This window comes from Bacillus rossius, chromosome 18, assembly GCF_032445375.1.
Source record: "Bacillus rossius redtenbacheri isolate Brsri chromosome 18, Brsri_v3, whole genome shotgun sequence".
Classification (NCBI taxonomy): domain Eukaryota; kingdom Metazoa; phylum Arthropoda; class Insecta; order Phasmatodea; family Bacillidae; genus Bacillus; species Bacillus rossius.
In genome coordinates, this window is record NC_086345.1 from 24,661,057 (window position 1) to 24,683,007 (window position 21,951).

General features: G+C 33.4%; 1 protein-coding gene across 2 annotated transcripts in view; it reads left to right on the top strand.

The window, feature by feature from the left end:
• LOC134541276 (uncharacterized) overlaps positions 1–19,207 on the top strand; it is a 75,289-nt gene extending 56,082 nt beyond the window's left edge. For both annotated transcript variants that reach the window (XM_063384583.1, XM_063384582.1), the window contains exons 4-5: positions 15,467–15,640; positions 16,992–19,207. In XM_063384583.1, the coding sequence (XP_063240653.1) occupies positions 15,467–15,640; positions 16,992–17,113 (296 nt within the window). In that variant the 3' untranslated portion in view covers positions 17,114–19,207. The remainder of the gene's footprint in view (positions 1–15,466; positions 15,641–16,991) is intronic.
• Positions 19,208–21,951: the final 2,744 nt, after the last annotated feature.

The window sequence follows — 21,951 nt, forward strand, 5'->3', positions numbered from 1 at the left end:
TTTACTGCAGTAGGCCTAAATAATTTCTAGAATTATAAATTATATTTAACATATAATTAATAAAATTTTAATAAAAAAATAAGTTATTTAATTAATTTTTTATTAATATTTAATTTCCATCAGAAATTTATAATAGTAACAATAACATTTTTAATTTACTGATAGTCTCAAAATTTTAGTGAGATCTGTTCACAGGCTTTAATGATTCAGATGTGTGCACGACCTTTTCGCGTAGAAAAAATTAGTGACACAGGTAATTTAGAAAGGAAAAAATTAAATTTATTTATTTAACTGTAAACTTACGTTAAAAGCTTCTCAGTAAACTACGTTTTTTTTTGTTTTTACTTTCAAGTCAAGCACAAACCAAATAGTGGAATCACTAACTCGACTTTAAAAACAAGATAGAAATAATTTCTGAGGGCCCAAACTTTAAAATTTCACAATGACTCAAATCTAGAACTCAGATAAAGAAAGAAAAAGTTTTTGACCGAAACACAGAAATGTTTGCTTGAATAAATTCCAATCCATTGAATTTTTAATGAATGAATTATTAATTATTATTATGAAAACTATATTGTGCCAAAAATGTTCCCTAATGTGTAAATAAACATACTCTAACATTTTAGCTAGTGGCAGAAACAAACATTTCTTTAATAGTTTTGTAGGAATAAAAAATGAAATAGTTATAAACTAGACTTCGCTAGTGTCTACATTTCTTAAACTCCCTTCCCAAAACTTTCCCTTTAAATTTCTGTACTCGAATATCACATACCTTTTTCGAATGCTACAGTTTTGGGGGTATTTGAGGATTAATTACACTCGTGCCCTTAGCATGTTTAACTGTGATGTTTTAGCACAAAGTGATGTTTCAGCACATTAAAAACGCCACAACCACTTTCACATTTCATTCGGTAGATGATAATTTAAACTTAGCCGAAATTTTTTCTTATTCCAGCATTATCCTTAAGTTAAACAGCACACCATAACTAATCGAAATAAAAACCATTCCTAAATATTAATATTAACTAAAATAACGTAACTTCTAAGCTGTGTTTTCAGTTTGATAAGCCCACACAGTGAATAGGGAACGTAAATGCTTTTTAGTTGCAAAATTAAAAATAAATAATGGAACTAAATATTGGGCTCGTCTAACGCCATGTTTAATATTATCAGTTAATAATTTACCTTGAGTCTAACACCAAATGGTAATTTACATTACAGCCTTATTGATTATCGCACTCAATGGTAAGTTAGCTCTCTTTCTTCTGCTTTTTTTTTACTTAAATTCCTGCACGAAGTAAGTGTAGTTGAATTGCAAGTAGTCATGGTATTCAAGGGATAATATTCCGGCCAATTTTTTTGTTGTTAAAATTTTTTTTTATGGCGTAAAACTGGACTAGATTTTGAAACGTGAGGAAAATAAGGTATGTTATTATAGATGTTAAGAAGTGGTTTGTAATAATTGCAACCATGGTAGGATTTCAAGGCATTTTGTTGCGATCAATACAAGTCACAGTATTGATTACAAGTGTGTTCTTAATCTGTATACCTATTGAAAAAATTGAAAACAGTTCCGAGGATTCTATAATGCCTAGGGGCTGGCATTTTTCGCGAAAAAAAAAAGATCGCCTGTTAGTCTGCAACAAGGTATACCGGCACTAGCGGTTTCTTCCTTGTGATTGGCGGCCGTCTGCGAGAGAAGTCGTAGCCTTGTTTGACCGAGCCACTCAGGACGCATTTGCTTCCGCGCTGAGTTACTGTGATTGGTGCGCCGACAGTAGACATGCACCTGGAATAAACCCAGCCAACCACGAGACACACAGACAATGCTACGAAGTTTTAACACACAGCTGGTCTAGGAATCTTTTCGCAAAAATTACATGGCCCTAGGCATTCGGATACAGAAGCCGTATGTGCCAGCTAAAGTCATCTTTAAACTCTACCACCATGTGCTGCTTTCTCATTGGCTTATTTTACTGCATTAAAAAATTTTGTAATTTAAAAGGTTGATATGATTTCATTAGTTTACTAGAAACTGGTAATTTTTTATGGAGTGACTTGCAAAAACGACTACGCATCAAATCACTTACTCAATTTTTGATGTCCCAAGATCCGAATAAACGAGTCGGTGAGATTTCCAGGTCCTTAGTTTTAAGATTAATACAATTTTGACTAGTGAGGTGATTTGTCTAAAAAGTTGGAAAAGATCCGAATGGTGAGTATGCTTAAAACAGTCATTATAAGAAAGAGATTACAAAAAAGCATGACTTCATCAAATGATTTCCAAGGTATGTTTATTTTAATAAAAATATTTGTCTAGTTCACCATATATGCTTATCTCGTTATAATAATTTATGTATTTCCAATTTTGTTTATGTTCGCTAGCTTTGCAGTTTTATTGCATGTAAAGTTTATGCAACCCATTTTATCTCTATAATTTTGGAATGATTTATACAATTTTAAATTTATTTTGAGTTTCAAATGCGTATGATTAAAAAAATGTAATATTTGTTGATATGTTAAAATTAATTTTTCTTTCGAGAAAAATTTAATAAAATATTTTAAGGCAAATTTATGTAACGTAAATATATATTTTTGATTATTCAGATGCCCTCTGTTTAAAAAAAAACACATGTTTAATGGTTACAAGTGTGATAAATACCAGTTAGTGATTGTAACAACATCTAAAACATGTTTTTACTGTTCTTAAATATATTATTTTGTATTAATGTAAAAAAAATATCATATTGTTAGGGCTGATAGAGTGTAACGATTTGTTTCCTTCTTACAAACATTTCCACTTTATATCAAATCAGCCAACAGTTATCCTACGAGTGTTTGATATGAGCATGTTAAACGCAAATCAATTACATGTAAATACATATGTAATATACAATATTACATATGTAAATATATATGTAATATACAATATTACAGTTCTAAAATTAGATGTTTTTATTTTCATTCATATCGCGCTAAACTGTTGTCACGCTTGTGGTCCCATAAATACTTTTATAGTCATAGAAATATTTCGCTTAAGATATTTTTCTAAATTAACAAACCACCTACGTTATATTTTTCATACCTTTCATGACCTATATATATATTTAAAAGCTAGTTACAATCAAACCGTGTTTATGTGGAATTTATAAACTATTTTTCTTGATACGGACAGACACAAAAATTTCAGCTGGAAATGTTTTTTTTTTTCCGGAAGATAAAATGTTATAATGCAAGAAACTTGGTTTTTCTGAAACCATTATGTGCCCGTAAATGCTTCTGCTATTTTAATGTTCATTTCGAAAAAAAAAATACCGATTGCAATCGTAACCATTTTGCGGCTTCCGGAAAATTTCCATATAGTTATTCAATTCATAGTCCCCCTATACTGAAAAAGTTTCTGTCTTAAATTAAACAGAAAATTTTATTTAAAATTAAATATAATTGTAAATCTGTACGTTTTCATGAAAACAACTATATCACTACAAAATAGCGTTCACAGTAATACTTGCTTTGGATCCTTACCCGGGAATTTATGCTTTGTGTTGTGGTTAAAGTTATTTGTAAACCGTTTCCTGAATAGCTTTCTAGTAATAACTGCCTAAATTTATAAACATAATAAAACAAAATAAAGTCTCGAATTATTAGATAATGGATTTTCGTTTCCATGGTTTAAAACGTTATGCTTGACTGGAACATCAATTAAAATTTTAAAAATATGCGCCATTCTTGTAAAACGTATTTCAATTGTGCAAAAATAATTATAGGCATACGTTTTACGAAGTTACGATATATTTCTTGTATTATTACAACTGGTTCCCAAAGGAATCTTTGGTAAAAATGCAAAAAATAATTTTCTTTGTAGACTCTTAATCAGTTTAATTTAAATATATGTAGATATCTCGATAACTGCCATAATTTTGCACACATTTCTTGCAGATATAAAAAACATGGAAAATCTCGGTCGAGATTTTAATTAGCAAAATCATTATTAAACCTCCTAAATCTATTGCCAAAAATCTTTGTCTGAAAGAATTTGCGACCAATCATCACTGCAAAGAGGTTGTGAGAAAAATTAGCCGTTGAAGTTGAAAGATAAAATTTCACAATTCTCATGGTAGGCAAAGCATTAAAATACCGTTTAAAATATTTTTATTTTGTAGTTGTGGTACGATTTCTGTTTCGCTCGAAAACACGCGCAAGTTACGGTAACTTCCTATTGCATGAATGCACAATGAACCGTTACTTGAAAGCAAACACTCAACCATATTCTCTCTTCCACCCTTCCCCTTAGGTTTATACTCCTCGACAGAAACGGAAAATTTTAGAAGCAAAAGTTTTGCGTTCACTTCTTGTTCCCGCCGTTTCCGTTTCCGGAGAAACTTAACCACGTGATATTTTTCTCCCTCGCTCCAGGAACATAAATATTCACGATGTTGAGACAACAGTACCTCGTAACTTCTCATATTGTTCAGCGCTAAATCATCTAAAACTGAGTGCGACACAACTCGTTACTTACCCCTTCTATACACAGAAAAAGAAATGTTTACACTTTACAAGGTAATTCCTCAGAACCTATTTGCCATAAATATTATTATAATGTATAACATAAAATAGTTTAAACCTAAACTCTATTTTTTTTGTAAATGGGATAGAAATATTTCGTAAAATTACAAATATTTGTAAATTATGGCATTTACTTGAAAACAACTGTTTCACTTCAAAATAATGTTTGAAATAATACTGGGTTCGGATTCTTACCCGGGAATTTATGCTTTGTGTTGCCCCAGTGCCTCCAATAGTTAAAGTTATTTATAAACAGTTCCCTGAAAATCTTTATATTATTAACTGCGCACATTATAAACACTATAATAAAAAGATTCAATTTATTTCATATTCGATTGTTTTTTCCAAGGTTAAAAATAATTAGGCCCTAATGAGAGAGTAATTCAAATATAAAATTATGCGCCAATTTTCGTATTAAGTAGGCCTACTCATTATTATCTTCAAAATCGTATTTCATACATGCTAAAATAAACTCAGCCATTTGTTGCACAAAGTGCATTATCTTTATTGTAGTAATACAAACTATTTATAGGCAACTGGTTTCCAAAGAAGTATTTTGTATAAGTACAGAAAATTATTTCTGTATAAATTAATGACGCAAATTTGTTACGAAATATCCAGAAATCATAATTAATTTTAATAAATCTCAATAATCATTTGAAAGAACAAACAAAATGTTTAAAAGCGATTGACTCTTTTTTCCTCACACGATATTTGTTTACTCTGTTTACAAACAAACACAGAAACACGTAAGTCAGAATCCCAGCGGAGATCCAATCATACTTTTACAAAATAGTCCTTTGCAAACCAGATGCCAAGAAATAGATGGTAATACTTAGAGACCCAGAAAATTCGCGGGTTCAATGACCTCCAGGATAGACTCCAATATCCTCTACACACTCGGGCAAATGCCAACTGTTTATTGGCTGCTGACTTGTGAGTCGTCTCGACTGGGTGGCCTGTGATTCGACACTTCTACGAGTGAGGGTCTCTAATTGGCCCTCTGTCCTCCAGATTAACAGTGAACCAATGACAGAAGCAGCACTAAGGTATAATTATTTGAATTTTGGAACAACACGAAATGAACCCGCGAATTTTCCGGGTCTCTAGTATTACTACAAGAAATAAATTGTTACCTATGGCTATGGTTAAATTCTTTTATTTATGAAATACTTTTTTTTTTTTAGATAAAACTGAGTATTTATTACGAAAATTGGTGGATATATATATTTTTATTTGAACTGATGTTTCATTCAAGCATAATAATTTTAAGCCACGGAATAGATAGTAGTAAATTCAAAAATTTGAATTACTTTTACATTATCATGCTTATTAATGTGCGCAGTTAATAGTGTAAAGCTATTCAGGGAACAGTTTACAAATACCTAATTAACTTCTGGAGGTACTGGGACAACACAAAGCATAAATGCCCGGGTGTGAATCCGGACCCAGTATTACTGCAAACACTATTGTGCGGTGATAACAGGTTTTTTTTTTTAATTTTAAATGTACCAATCAACAAACATATGTATAGAGACCGGGAAAATTCGCGGGTTCATTTCATGATATGCTAAAATTCAAATAATTATACAGTTGCGCTGCTTCTGCTATTGGTTCACTGTTAATATGTAGTGACTCTTGGGCAATTAGACACCATCAATCAAAGAAGTATCCATTCACAAGTTACCCACTTGAGACGCCTCAAAATCCAGCACCCAATGAAGAGGCGCCGTTTTTGCCCAAGTAGGCAGAGTATCAAGGAGTCTATCTTGAAGGTCATTGAACTCGCGAATTCTTCCAGTCTCCGCATTTGTAGCTTTATTTGAATATTTCTGTTCCGTACTAACAAAAAAAAATAAAAACGAATCACCGTGTAGTAGCCTTAAGTGTAAGAGCTCCTCGTGAAAGTGTGTGCTTTGCCTTCATTGATAAGAAGTGGCTGGTTGAAGTTAGCGCCGCAAGTATAATAATTATCCTTCCAGGAAACGAGGAGATCGTGTTCTTGCCCGGTGTTTCCCTCTAGAGGGGGGGGGGGGTAGGTGGGTGGGGGTTGGAAGTTTGTCTTGGCCCCGAGCCAAGCTCGTACGGGTCGCAGAGGTAAAAGGGGGGGGGGGGGCGTGAATCTTAATGAAGGAGTAGGCCTATGACTATATGCATGTGTGTGTGCGCGCGCGAATGTGCCAGAGAGGGTGCAGAAGGGAAAGGAGGGGGGGATGAAAGAGAGAAAGCTGGAGCCTTTTGGGGTGTGAGATTCAGGTGAGCAAATACAGACGATCCAAAAGGAACCACCCCTTCTCCTACTTTTTTTTTTTTACCTTCCAACCCCTATAACACCTTCAAACCATCTTCCAAAGGTAAAAAAAAAAAAAAAAAAAAAAAAAAATCCACTCGTGAGAGCAAACAGATGAACCAAAAGGAGCCAAGATCCGCCTCCGGGTACAGTCTCCGCACAGAATCAAGCACTTTCCAACGTGTACAGTCTGTGCACCCACAAAGTAGTAGAAAGCTTCCCCCCCCCCCCTTAAATCATTGTTTCTTACCGTGTGAAATTTAGGTCGTTTTCCACACGTTGTTGTTATAGTTATTGAATGTCTACAAGTTTTCAAAGTCGTGGTTTTTGGTGCTATTATTCTGTAACGTAAATGACGTAAAACAGAACCACAACCCAAATTAAAAATACTTAATCTCAAATAAAATTTATTGATGTACTTTTAACTGTTCTTGTATAAAGATTAATTTTTGAATACCACTTGATATATGAAAAACTTTTAATACTAAATTTAATCATGATAATAATATTTATATCTAATAAGTAGAGACTCGAAAAATTCGCGAGCTCAATGACCTCCAGGATAGATTCCACGATCCTCTGCCTACTTGGGCAAACGGCACCCGTTCATTGGGTACTGAATTATGAGGCGTCTCAAGTGGGTAACTTGTGGTTGGATACCTCTTTGATTGATTGTCTCTAATTGGCCAAGAGTCCTACATATTAACAGTGAACCAATAGCAGAAGCAGCACACGGTATAATTATTTGAATTTTAGCATATCACGAAATGAACCCGCGAAATTTTCCGGTCTCTACTAATAAGTTGACACCCGAAACATTTGAGGATTCATTACGCGACAGGCTGGAATCCAAATACGTTTGCCTTGTTGCTGCTTCAGTTTATCTGAAGGACTCTGGGCCAATGGAAAAGCTTCAATCAAAGAAGTAGCGAATCACGAGCATCCCAGTTAACAGTCAGTGACCAATGAGCAGGTGTGATTTGTCCGACTGCATAGAGGATCATTGAGTCTATCCTGTAATTAGGGACAAGGCTATATGGTGAACTGCGATAAAACCGAAAACCACCGAAATGCAAGTTGATATACCATATATAGATACCTGCAAAATTCGTGGATTCATTCGGTGATAGGCTATAATTCAAACACATATACCTCTTAGATAATTTTGCTATTGGCTTACTGTTCATCTGGACGAATCTCAACCAGTTATAAACCCTCAACCAAAGAAGGATCGAATCACAGAGAAACCAGCTGAGACGACTTACAAGTCGGCAGCCAATTAACTTGCGTTATTTGCCCGAGTGTACAGGGGTATGTGCAGTCCATCCTGAAGGCCATCGAAACCGCGAATTTTGCAGGTCTCTAAGTCCATAGAGCACCGAAATTAAAGTTACATTACGAAATTAAGAAGCATTTAACCAAAACTGAATTTAAATCTCAAAAATGATCTTTTAATGTTTGAAATTCAAGCAGTTTTATTGTTAATTTGTTTTATTGTGCATCCCTTAGTGAGTCAAATTTAAACCATAAACACTCAATAATTATTTTTTTATTTTTTTTGAATGTATCAGTTTTAGACCAATTTATTTAAAATTACTTTACCATAAAAATGAAGCTTATATTTGTCTCTACCTATAGGTAGTTAAAATCGTGAATTTTTTTTCCGGTCTCTTCAAATAAGTAGTGCGTTTCAAAATTCGTGTTGTTATTTGGAGAGATACCGCAACGCATGCCATCATACACTCGAACTAAATGCGTTCTCATTGGTCCCTTAGGTGCAGTTTGGACACGCCCAGAATGGCGAGAAAAAACCCTGCCCCACCCTCCTTAACACCCCCCCCCCCAAAAAAAAAATTCAAAATTCAAATAATTCCCCCTGTACAACATACACAGATTTTTTTTTGTGTACAAGTGTGTGCAGTTTATCCTGGTAATGGAAAATAACACAAACTTTACAAGGTCACCACTAATAACTGATGAGCAGAGCCAAGCTTTACGGTGTTACAAAATTGCAAAATTTCGTCATCAAGAATAGTGGATTTCTTTTTTTTTTGCATTAAAGTTTAAAAATATGTAATAAGTACATATCAAGCACAATAATGATAAACTGATACAAAAATTTGTAGTATGAAGATTAAACTAATAGCTACTACATGTATTGATAAAAGTAACTTACACAAAAAAAATCTGCAATCAAAACATACAATTTTGTTTTGTAATGTTTCTTAGTTCACGAGAAATATTCTCAGATTTAAATTTTTACTCTTTCTTTTTTACTGTCTTACTAATTCAATACTATTAATATGAATGAAAAAATGCAATGTCAAAATTCCAAAATCACGTGTTTTTCTATAGGCATTTTCCATGTCTGTAGGTATCCGCTATAGAATACATATTTAAAAAGGCCTAAATTAATGATTTATAAGAATAATTCTGTACTTTAACAGACAAAATAAGGTAATTAAGGTGAAATTTGTTGCATTTTATGTTCTGCTGTTTGTTTTGCTGTGTATTGACTTCCATTTCGCTGTTATTTCGGTTTCGTCAATATTCGTAATATAATCTTGCATATAAAAATGAGTAACAGTAAAGTATGACGAAAACAACTTGTACCATTTACCGATTCTTATCACATACTAAACAATACAGTGTTTTAATGTAAGCAGTAAATGAAGATTAAAATAGAAATCAACAATAGATTAAGATATTAACAGTTTTGTTTTAACTTTATCTAAAAAATATTTTATTCCTATAATATAAATATTTTAACTTTATAAACTCATTATCCTGAAATGGATGTTTGCTCATAGGACCAAACTTGGTTCATTTAAAACTCGTAAAATTACAAACACAAGGGTTTAGTTATCTTAATTATTTTTGAGAAGATTTGAGGAAAAAAATATCTGCACTGTTTATATCTACACAAATGTTACTTTAAAACCAAACATTACTATAGGTCTTGGTTAAAAAAAAAACACGAACAAGCACTTTATTACAATAGGTAACTTTTTAAACTGCGCACTTGGATTTTTATGTGAAAAAACTGCATGGAAATATGTTGAATTAATAATTTCCTGATTTTTTATCACTACTATGTAGTTTTAAACATACTTTCTTCATTTAAAAATTGCAAAATTTTCGTCTGAGTTAACTTACAACGATAAAGTATTTGGAAACAATACATATGCAAATTGACAAAAACTCATTAAATTTACACATACTTTCTGCTTAAATGGCACTATTAGAGTACATAATTATAGTAGTTCTATTCCCATAATTTGAAGATTAATCAGGATGTAGGATGGTTGAGAAATCAAGACGTTAAGATTGGCATTTCATACGTGTTGGTTCAACACTACAAAAATTCACTCACTTCATTAGAATTACTTTTTAAATAGTGTTCAGATTAAATATTATAGCATTATATCACATATCATTTGTCAACTGGCTTCAGGTACGAAAAAATACAAATATTTTTGGAAGAAGTACAATTCAATGCATTTATAGTTTGAGTAAATTTACTAATTACTGTAAGTTATATTAAGTTACATTATTATTATATTTTACACATTCTTGCATATATAAATTTAAATCCCAAGGAGTAGCAATACACCAATAGCTATGGTCAATTTACCAAATCATTGCAATGTACTTAAAAAGCCTTTTGATAACATTCTAACAACACACGGCTTTATAAAAGTCACGAATTCTTCTAGTGCGAAATTATACTTTCAACAGTGTAATTTTTTACTTTTTATATATGTAACTTTAAATTCATCAAAATATTATATTTTTTGTTACAGTGTTTGCGAGTAAGATGATTTTTATTATTCTTTAATGCAGACTGAGGGAATTCTACATTTCAGCAACTTGATTTCAATATATTACTGCTTCTCCTTTCAAATATAAAAGCGCTTTTGTTGACAGTAAAAAATTGAAATTATAAAAATTTTCCCGCTTCAAGTGAATTTTCTTTTCATTTATACGAGCCTATAACTCCGCACGTTATGTAAATATAGGTACTAGAAAAAGTTAAATAAGCTACCATGGAAACTAATATCAATTGCAAATTAATAACGATTTGCATTCTCTGCGAAACAAACATTTCTAAAACTTTTGTCATTTAGAACACAAAGTCTCTGTCTTTGTTTGAATACTTTTACTTCGCTTTCAACGTAAACTTTATTTGGGTAGTAAAAAAATATTTTTTATTTTTTTATGATGAGACTGAAGCATCATAAAGAAAACTTGAAACTACATCACCATCACAAAACAAATAAACCACTGAACCGAAAATTTAATTTAAACAGTTTAGTTTACTTTTAAATTTTGTCAGTCAGAAAAAAAGGTAAAACTTAATAAGCTAGTTTAATTTACTTTTTGATTGGGTTATTTTTCTGAGCTATTTTGGATTGAAGTAGCTTGGCTTCTGGGTTGTAGCCGTGTCCTTGGCGGATAATTTCACCGAATTTTCGGTCGACGTCGCAGTCGCCATCATCAGGGAGCAGTTACGTACTGTATTGCCTACTGTAGTTGAATAGGTAACTGAAGCCAATCTACTCGAAACTGTTGTTTAGATCGAATCCTGGCTCAGCTATTGCGATTTCAGGGTTCCCTGGTTGGATGAAATAACTTCAGGAGAAGTTAAAGTAAAAAATACTCCAGTAAAAAAAATTGGTTGTCTGTAAAGTCGGTTTGCGGACGATAGTCATAACAAAACATTGATGAAATGATTGCATACTTTTATGAATTAAATTGAATCATTTTTATTGAATTATCACTATTTTGTATGGATACAAAGAAGGAGTGAAATGAAATCTACAATTTAATTGATAAATTTACTTTCATTTGCACTCATTAATTCAAATATGTTTATAACTTTAACGAAGAGATTATTTTAACTATAACTTTTATAAATGTTTGCTATTTAACTTCTTCAAATCTGTGTTATTCTGTTAAGGATAGGACGATGATAGGAAAAGTAAGAAACGAATGGGAGTGTTTCAAGTTTAATGTGCCTAAAAAAAGTCAAATCGATGGTTGCTCCAATCGAGTGGAAGAGAGATAGATTCGGCGCAAGCGTACAATGAGCGTAACGGGACACAGTGTAACGGGACAATGTGCGTAACGGGACACTTGTTCGTGCGTGCAGCTAGCGTCAATCGATTTATTAGACGTTGTCACGTCAAAAATACACCAACGCGTGTAGTGTTAATATTAAACTGGAGACAGTGCTACTACGTACGGTATGGTTACACAACTGTTGTAGAGTGTACTCCATGCTTTGTACATAGGACATGGACGATATTTATCTCGGAATATCGTGTTTAACGTCAAGTGCGTGGGTATCATTTAAAGTGTCAGTTTTACTTTTTTTTTTACATATATTTTGGCTAGGTGTTCGCTTTCACGTTGATTAAATTACTTGGAAGTGAGGGGACCCCGACGGACGTTTGGTTACGTAACCCCCGGTGATAGCAAAAAAAAAAAAAGGAAAGAAGGAAAAAAAGAATGGGAAAAAAAAGGAAATTTAAATGTCAGGGTGGCGTAAACTATTTCACAGTTGTTAATGGATTGGGGGGGGGGGGGGGATAGGGATGGAAGGAGGTCGTATATGTAAAAATCGTGAATGAAAATTTGTTAGGTCGGTCGTAGAACACGTGAGTACAATTCAATTCTTCCCTCTTTTAGTTCAGTAGAAGTAAAAAAAATGGTTTATACCAAGGCAGGGCTGTTATAATAGAACTACATATCTCCTTTAAAAAAAAAAAAAATATCTGAGAATGCAGAGCTAAAGTTTTGAGATTTACAGAAAGAGTAAAATAAATTTCAGTCATAAATAGCATACATTTTTCTGTATAGTGAATTAAGATGGGGTCTCACATGCCCAGATTATTATTATTTAATTTCCCGTCATTACTTACAGTTAGAGACCATTTCTGTAAATTTAACACTAAACCGCCCTATCATATTATGTTGTACCGTCACAAATGCATAATGTCAACAGATATTTAATGAGCAAAATAACGGATATGTAAAAATTCGTGCAAGTTGTTACGATTACAGCAATTATATCTGATTTGTTAAATATGTCTTGAACATATTTGTAACAGAAGAAAAAAATCAAGAGGGCTATTGTGTTATTTTTACAGAAATATCTCTTAAATTAAAGTAATGAAGATAAATTTAAAAAAAATAGAAACAGCACTGTGTATGAGATTTCACTTTAAAGTTACAGGGTTTGATTATCACTCGACAATATGTTGTAAGAAACATTGAAAATAAATATTAGATTTAGAATGAATTATTAAGGAGGAACACTTTTTTTTCGAGAAAAAAAGTTAATGAACGCTCAATAGATTGCAATAAGGTACGACCAGGCTAGAGGCTTCTTTTTTGTTATCGTCTGTTGGGTCAGGATGACTGTGAGTTAGCACGGTGTTTAGATCTCTTCGCGAGAAATACAAGCCCAGAGTATACTACCATCAAATGAGTCATCAAATACGAGGGTCGTTCCAATAGTAGAGAACTTTGTTTCTCTAAATTTAATTTTTTATTATTTCAGATAATAAAATAAATTTTATTTTACAACACGTATGAGACGTTAGCTTTTTTTTCTAGGTAGCTGCCACACAAATTTAAGCATTTGTTATAGCATACCATTAATTTTTCTATACCTTCTGCATGTCAGTAACCGTTGAAGCAGTCGTTTATTTTTAGTTATAATTAGTTGTTTTTTTTTTTGACGTGACAACGTCTAATAAATATATGAGCGCCGGCTTCACGTACGAAAATTGTCCCGTAACGCACATTGTCCCGTTACGCTGTGTCCCGTTAAGCTCATTGTACGCTTGCGCCGCATCTATCTCTCTTCCACTCGATTGGAACAACCATCGATTTGACTTTTTCGAGGCACATTAAACTTGAAACAAACCCCAATCGTTTCCTACTTTTCCTATCATCGTCCTATCCTTAACAGAATAACACAGATTGGAAGAAGTTAAATAGCAAACATGTATAAAAGTTATAGTTAAAATAATCTCTTCGTTAAAGTAATAAACATATTTGAGTTAATGAGTGCAAATAAAAGTAAAATGTATCAATTAAAAAGTAGATTTCATTTTACTCCTTTGTATCCATACAAAATAGTGATAATTCAATAAAAATGATTCAATTTAATTCATAAAAGTATGCAATCACATCATCAATGTTTTGTTATGACTTTGTCACGTTAAACTATCGTACGTAAACCGACTTTACAGACAACCAATTTTTTTTTGTATTTGTGTGCATCTGGAAAAACTCGGGGACACAATTTTCTCATTAATATGCGCAGTTGATACTGGAAAGCTATTAGCAAACTTTTTTTTAAATTACTTTTAATATTGGAGGTACTGCGACAACATAAAGCATAAAAGCTTGGATAAGAAACACTATTTTTAGGGATATTTTTTTCACATAAATGTACTCATTTACATAGAATTGTAATTTTACACTAATATTTCTGTTCCATTTACAAAAAAAATACAGTGTGCCATGTCGTATAAAATATAAGCTGAAGTTGATTTGTAAAAAATAAATATTATTCGCGTGGTCTGGAGCAGTATTGAAAGGGGTGTATCCTAAATTATTTTGCTTCAAAGTTTATTTTCTGTTGTGCAAGTCATTATTAAATGGTTTTATTGAACAAAGTCAAATTATTTTGTCATTCCAGCATGTACTGAAAGCATTTAATCATGTGGTTTAAAGATTTGGATTGACTGTTCGTACGAGTCCTTCGTCCTTAAGGACACTGGTTTTACCCTCCACGAGGTGTTACCCCATTTTCATGCCATAATGATTTATTCAGCGCCGATTTGGACAAAAATCCCATTACGTAACCATTTCATTTTGTTTTCAATATCGAATGTTGTTGTAGTCAGATATATGGTACTTGTGCTACCTCAGAATTTCCGTAGCAGGTAGCCACTTACTAAATTGCGTCTATATTCTAATTTTCGAACAATTCCTGAATGAAATTTTGCAACAGGATAAATACAAAATTTAATAAACTTAAAAATCTGTAAAATTCTGTTTTTGTTTTCTTCAGAAAAACTAATTTCTGTTGTTTAAGTGTATGACGTACTAAAATTAAAAAAAAATTTCAAACGAGAGCTACATACAAAAAAAAAGTAATCCAGAACATAAAACTTCATGATTAAATGCTTTCAGTAAAATATGTCCAGACAGAAATTAAACATTAATGAATTAAAAAATATATATATAAACATTTTTTAGCATAGGAAACAACTTTTAAAACAAATAAAATGTGGTTAAATTATAGATTCGTTAAAGTTACGTAAAAAAAAACTCGGAATGTTTAAAGCAAAGTAGCTCGGCTTCTGGGTTGTAGCAGCGTCCTCGGCAAATAGTTCACAGACGTTTCGGTCGACATTGCAGTCGCCATCGTCAGGGAGCAGTTACCGTTATTCGCCTAGTAGGTACGCGGCTACAACCCCAGAAGCGAAAGCTACTTCATACAGTGGCCTTAAGAGCCTGCGGACATTGTTTAAAGCAAGCTAACGAAGGGAAGTGCGCCGATTAAGAGCCCGCTCCACCCGGCTGTTGCAGTGTGCAGTTCACCCGCGCCTCAAGGAGGGCAGCACGGGCAGCCACAGGCGGGGTCGCCCAGCACGCCAGGGGTGGGGGGAGGCGTGCGGCGGGCCCGCGCCAGGGGCTGGAGGGAGTGGCGGAGGGGGGACCCCACCCTCATCAACAGCCTGTGGAAGAGCAAGACCCCGCTGGGTGAGTGCGCGCGCTGTTGCCAGCTCTAGCGAGGTACAGGTTGCCATGTGGAGTGCCCGCTCCAGCGGATGTAGGGAGTGGGGGTGAAGTGACCCCACCCTCATCAACAGCCTGTGGAAGAGCAAGACCCCGCTGGGTGAGTGCGCGCGCTGTTGCCAGCTCTAGCGAGGTACAGGTTGCCACGTGGCATCCCCGCTCCAGCGGGTGTAGGGAGTGGGGGTGAAGGGACCCCACCCTCATCAACAGCCTGTGGAAGAGCAAGACCCCGCTGGGTGAGTGCGCGCGCTGTTGCCAGCTCTAGCGAGGTATAGGTTGGCACAAGGCGTGCCCACATCGGAGGGTGAAAGCATAGGAGGCAGGATGACCCCATACTCATAAATATCTTATGTAAGATCATGACAATTTTTTTTGTCAATCAGGGACAATAAGATAGTAAATGTTGCAAATAGTGCTCCGAAGCCTATGGAAGTTTACATTTTTTGTGATTAGTAATTATCTCTAATAATTAAATGTGTGTTTTTTTGACACTGTTTTATTAAAAAAACTGTTACCTTATCTGTCATGTTTCTGTTAACAGTTATATTTAATTAACAGATATTCCTGTACAAATTTATGTGTTTTGAAAATTAAAAATATATATTTAGCATCACTATAGTGAAATAAGTAACCCTAGATTTTATATACTAGTTATAACTTGTGTGAGAAAGCAATTTAAGCATCATATATGCAGTAGTAGTCTAGGTATTGTATGAAAACGATCACAGAGTTTTATTTTCACTCTAATTGGTACTATAGAATTGACATAAGGGTAATTAGAGCCAAAAAGTGAGAATGTGCTTGATGACTGATTACTAAACACGTCAAGTTCTCGTGGCAAGAGTCGTTTGTTCGATACCAGCAACCTGGCACGACTCTTAATTATTAAAATCCTTTGCAGCGATATTAACGGTTTCCTAGTGAAATCCTACTGATTTTCAATAGGTATATATTATTTATTTGAATTAAACATCACTAAATAATATATTCATTGAAATTTGTTTAGTTACTAGTATTTTCGTCCGAAAATATTCCAGTGTAATTCCACATTAGCAGTTGTTATTCCAGTGAAATTTCACTTACTTTTTTTTAGTATTTTTTAGTGGGATTTCACTTATTTTTCAGTAAATTTTCATTGTAAATCCACTGATTTTCAGTATTTTTTTTTACAAACAACAAATATAAATCCACTCATTTACAGTGTAAATCCACTGACTTTCAGTAGTTTTCCAGTGAAATTCCACTGATTCGCAGTGGTGTTCGCAGTTGTGGCATGTGCTGAGACGGGCGGGGGGTGCCCCGGGTTTATGCGCAGGCAACGCCGAGCCCTACATCGTGCTGGCGCTGCTGATCGGCTTCGTGACGGTCGTGATCGGCTGCTGGCTGTCCGACAACTGCTGGTCCGCCGAGCCGGAGCACATCCTGGCCGTGTCATAGAACTGATTCTAGTGCCGGCGCTGCTGCTGCGCCGGTTCCGCCGCCGACTGGCGCCACGACAGGCGCTTCGGCTGACGTCTACCAGGATGGTAGGGGGGGAACCGCAGCACTGCTGGCACTACCACTCGGACACGCCCGTCTTCAGGGTGGCAAACTCTCCGACGACACCCCGCAAGTTTCCCTCTGGGACGCCAACCGGATCTCCGCATCACTCTCTACCCGGTTCTCCGTGGTCAACCGATTCAACTCCACCTGGTGCTTCAAACGACGCCTAGCTCTCAAAGTCAACCACTTCACCTCCTCTAGATCTCCAAACATAGCCCTCCACAATCGACCGATTCAACTACACCTGGTGCTTCAACGACGCCTAGCTCTCAAAGTCAACCGCTTCACCTCCGATAGCTCTCCCGCATAGCCCTCCACAATCGACCGATTCGACTCCACCTGGGTGCTTCAACGACTCCTAGCTCTCAAAGTCAACCTCTTCAACTCCGATAGCTCTCCCACATAGCCTTCCACAATCAACAGATTCATTTTAAACTGGTTCTTCAGACCAGAAGCTTTAACACCACTTAGCTCTCCAAGATAACCGCTATAACTCTTCAAGTCAAATTATAAAACTCAACCTAAACGAGGTTCAACTCAACCTAGATCTTCAAATCAACATCTTCAATACAACCTAGTTCTCCAAGACATCAGAAACAACCCAACCTATCTCTCCGAAATTATTGATTCAACTGCAACTTGCTCTCCAATACAATTAATTCAACTGCAACTTGCTCTCCAATACAATTGATTCAACTGCAACTTGCTCTCCAATACAATTGATTCAACTGCAACTTGCTCTCCAATACAATTGATTCAACTGCAACTTGCTCTCCAATACAATTGATTCAACTGCAACTTGCTCTCCAATACAATTGATTCAACTGCAACTTGCTCTCCAATACAATCGATTCAACTGCAACTTGATCTCCAATACAATTGATTCAACTGCAACTTGCTCTCCAATACAATTGATTCAACCGCGCCTAGCTCTCCAATAAAATTGGATTCAACTGCACCTAGATCTCCGAAATAACTGAAGAAACTTAACTCTTTAAGAACATAGGTACAGTGCCATCTTGTGAACCAATGAAACCCCGCATAGCCTTCAAAGTTGATTGATTCATCTCCATTGTGATTGTCACTAAAGACCGCTGCAATAACTTCATTTGGCCTTCCAAGACGACTTAATGATTAAACCGCTACATTGTCACGAAGATACATGGTCATAGTAATAACACGTGCTTGCAAGATACTGTACAAAAATCGCCAGTGCACAATATTATTTAGGTGATAAGAATATCGTGATTAATAATTCCTAGCAGCTGTGTTCTCATTTTTCACTCGGATCGAAATATAGGTCAACCACTAACATTGAGTGTCATGCGAATTAACCGTAACAGCTACGAACGAAACTGTTTACAGAAAATTTGCTCTGTGTGATTATTTCGAACAGACGTAACTTGTAATTAGTTTTTGTACGATACTGACATATTCATATCGCTTGTATCACATCGTAGAGTAAACATAATATTGAGTATGGTAAATGACGTGTGTTTATACAAGGGAAAGTGAATCGTCATTTGATAAAAATTCGTCGCAGGACCTCTTGAAACAGTTTCAAAATACTTATCGATAAAAGTGTGCTGAAATTTTGCTCAGAATCTTTTTGCGAACAGTCCGAATGCGCATGCTCTATGTGCGAATAATTTGGAAAACATTTGGTTTCTCCAAATTTAAAGAAAAATTGGTGAAGTTTTGAGACTATAAATTATATTAGTACTTTTTTTTTAATATTATAGCCTACTATATCAAATTATGAATTATAAGTTGAACTGTTTTATTTTTCTGTATGTTTAAAATTCATATTTGGGAAAGAGTTAACTTTCTAGTTTTGACATTTGAAAATTGCCATTTTTTTTTTATATTTGAAATGCTTGAACGTTAGAGTATTATGGAAGAACTGTATATTTACTGTGCAAGTATATTTCGATTCAGAAAATAGGTTTCAACAATGTATTTATGTATAGATAAACTAATTGATTATTCTTAAGATTTAGTCACACAATATATCGCAGTTTTACTACCCGAATAAAGATGAATATCAATATCTAAAAAAAAAAAAAAAAAAAAAAGGAATATGTTTTAAAATACAAAGTCCAGAAAAAATGTTTTAATCTATTTATATATTTTCTTTAATACTATGTATAGCAGCTTTATAAAGTTTTTTTTATTGAATTTGGTGAAGTTTTAAGTTAATTGTGATTTCGATATTTTAAATGTAGTTTTTTCTATTCTTTATTTTTAAAAATAAAAATAATATCTATACTAAGCACCTGCTAATGGTCAGAAATATCTAAACTAAACTAAAACTATCTTTAAAAAACTAATCACTCCACATAATACAAAAAGATTTTCGACAACGTTAGAATTCCCAACGAAATAGAAAAGTTAACAGTTGTGAAAAAATATACATCTAAATATACTTATGTAAAGTAAAATTTGAACAGTTTTTCGCTTTTAAATATACTGGTTAATATATATAATTTTATTTCAAAAGGCCTCACTTTCACATTGTATTAATTTTTATGAAGGAGTAAATTTCAGGTAAATTGCTGGACTATGTAAACATTAAACATGATACAATGCAATGGAAACATTAAACCGAAAGACATTAAAATAATACTTTAAAAGAAGACTGATCATTTTCGAACAAGTAACTTAGAACGTGTTGTTTGGAACGTAGTTTAGCTACTTCTTAGAACTTCTATATTTTCATACTCTGGTTTATCGCCTATGGCGTGTTGCCTTCCTTAAAAAATCTTTCAAATGTATGAACGTGAAAATGTTCTAATTAATATTCTAATTTAATTTTGTGTATCACAACAGAAAAGCTCTATACCTTTAAAATAAAATAAAATAAACTCAAATAACTTTATAAAATTTTAAAATGCTCAATAATCTTGAAAATTATTATAATTTTTTCACTAAAAATGGTTTCAAAAAAGGTTATTTAGTTTTTGACTTCCATGTGAATTTGCATTTGCTACTTCGGTAAAACATGGGAAAAAAATTAATTTAATTAAAATTTTTAGATAGTCAATAATACTGGAGCGCAACTTAATTTTTAATTTTTAATTTTTTTTTTAGTAAAATTGATACAACTATTTACTAAAATATTTTAAGTTTTTTTTAACAATTATGTTGTTTTATGTGAACCAAATAAATGCAGGTATGTACACAAATATTTCTTGAGCTCCTGAAGTTCTATTTTGTATTTTAAAAAACTATAATATAATAAGCATACTTTTTTGCAATATATTGGGTATGTCATGTTTGATTAGAACTCATTTTTTTCATCCAACATTTGGTAATCCGTTTACACGAAACAATTCTTTTTTACAATTAGATATATTTTCGAGAACTACTAGTATTTAATTTTATTTGGTTAATGCCAATTTTATGTTTAAACAAGTCTCCTATTTTCTTCTTCTTTTTAACTGATCCAGAAATTCAAGAAAGTATAACTGTACGATATTAATCCATATCAATGAATTTTATAAATAATTTAAAAACCACATTAACAAAAAACTATGAACCAAAAATACATCCGCCAACGTCTGTCAACACATTGCACTCAAAGAGCAGTTGGTTTAACGTATTGTATTTTTAAAATAATATATTAGTGGTATTTAGAATCCCACAAATATATTCCTATCATTTAATTAAATATATCGCTTCTTATCATAAACCACAAACAAGTCAGACATTTGTTGTCTGAAGTTAACCAAATAATTTTTAAATATTTGTTGTTATTCTCTACAGAATTAATTAAACTATACCTTGCAAATTTATTCACTTGGTAGTATCTAAATGAAATATGTACATTGTCAAGTTTATTTAAATATCTTACTTAATGTGTGTGTATATGTATGCTACTGAGAATCGTCATATTATCTTGTAGTAATACAGCTTATTGAAACCAGTGGTTGGATTGGTAGGAATGATTCGAAAACTGAAAAGATATCTGTTATCTGTTACATAAACGATAAATTATTAGTATCAGTAAATTTTTTTTATCTTTATTTCATTTCAAAGTAAGTTGCACAGTTATACAAACCAACCACGAGTTATTAAAATTTTAAATAATTTCAAATCTTCACGAAACATTTGTGTTGTAGTAACAAAATATTAAATCTTAAATTTTTAACTGAAAGACAAAACCATTTTAATTCGATTTTGCCATGTTTATGTTTACTGCTTACACTATGAAAGTGTAGCACTATTTTTTCTGAATTCCTATTTTTTTCCAAAGCTGGTTTGAATAGTAGCCTTAGAACTATGAGTCACTCAAAATAAATTACAATGTTATTACATTTGTTTTATTCCCAATCATTGGATTTATTTTGAACCAGAAATTCTTGTCGAAGTAAGATATAAGATTCGCCTTATTGAATATGTTGCAATGAATTCTTATTTCATTGTTTACAGAAAAATAGACTGGCTCGAAGTTTTAAATTTTTTTCACTGAAGAATAAAGAAAACATGTTTTTGTTCCTATAATCTCCTCATCTTTCATTGACTAATATGATTAAGATAAAACGGATGAAACAAAATAGTGTATTATTTCTACATATTGCTTCCTAACTGGTTGGTTTATACAACAGCGCTACTACCTTCTTGTCAGATCGAATGCTACACTTATACCGTGAATGCTACAGTTATGCCGTGGTTTAATGTGTGCAAATGTTTAGATTTTAAAAACACGATCCACTTCTGTGTGTTGGATCTAG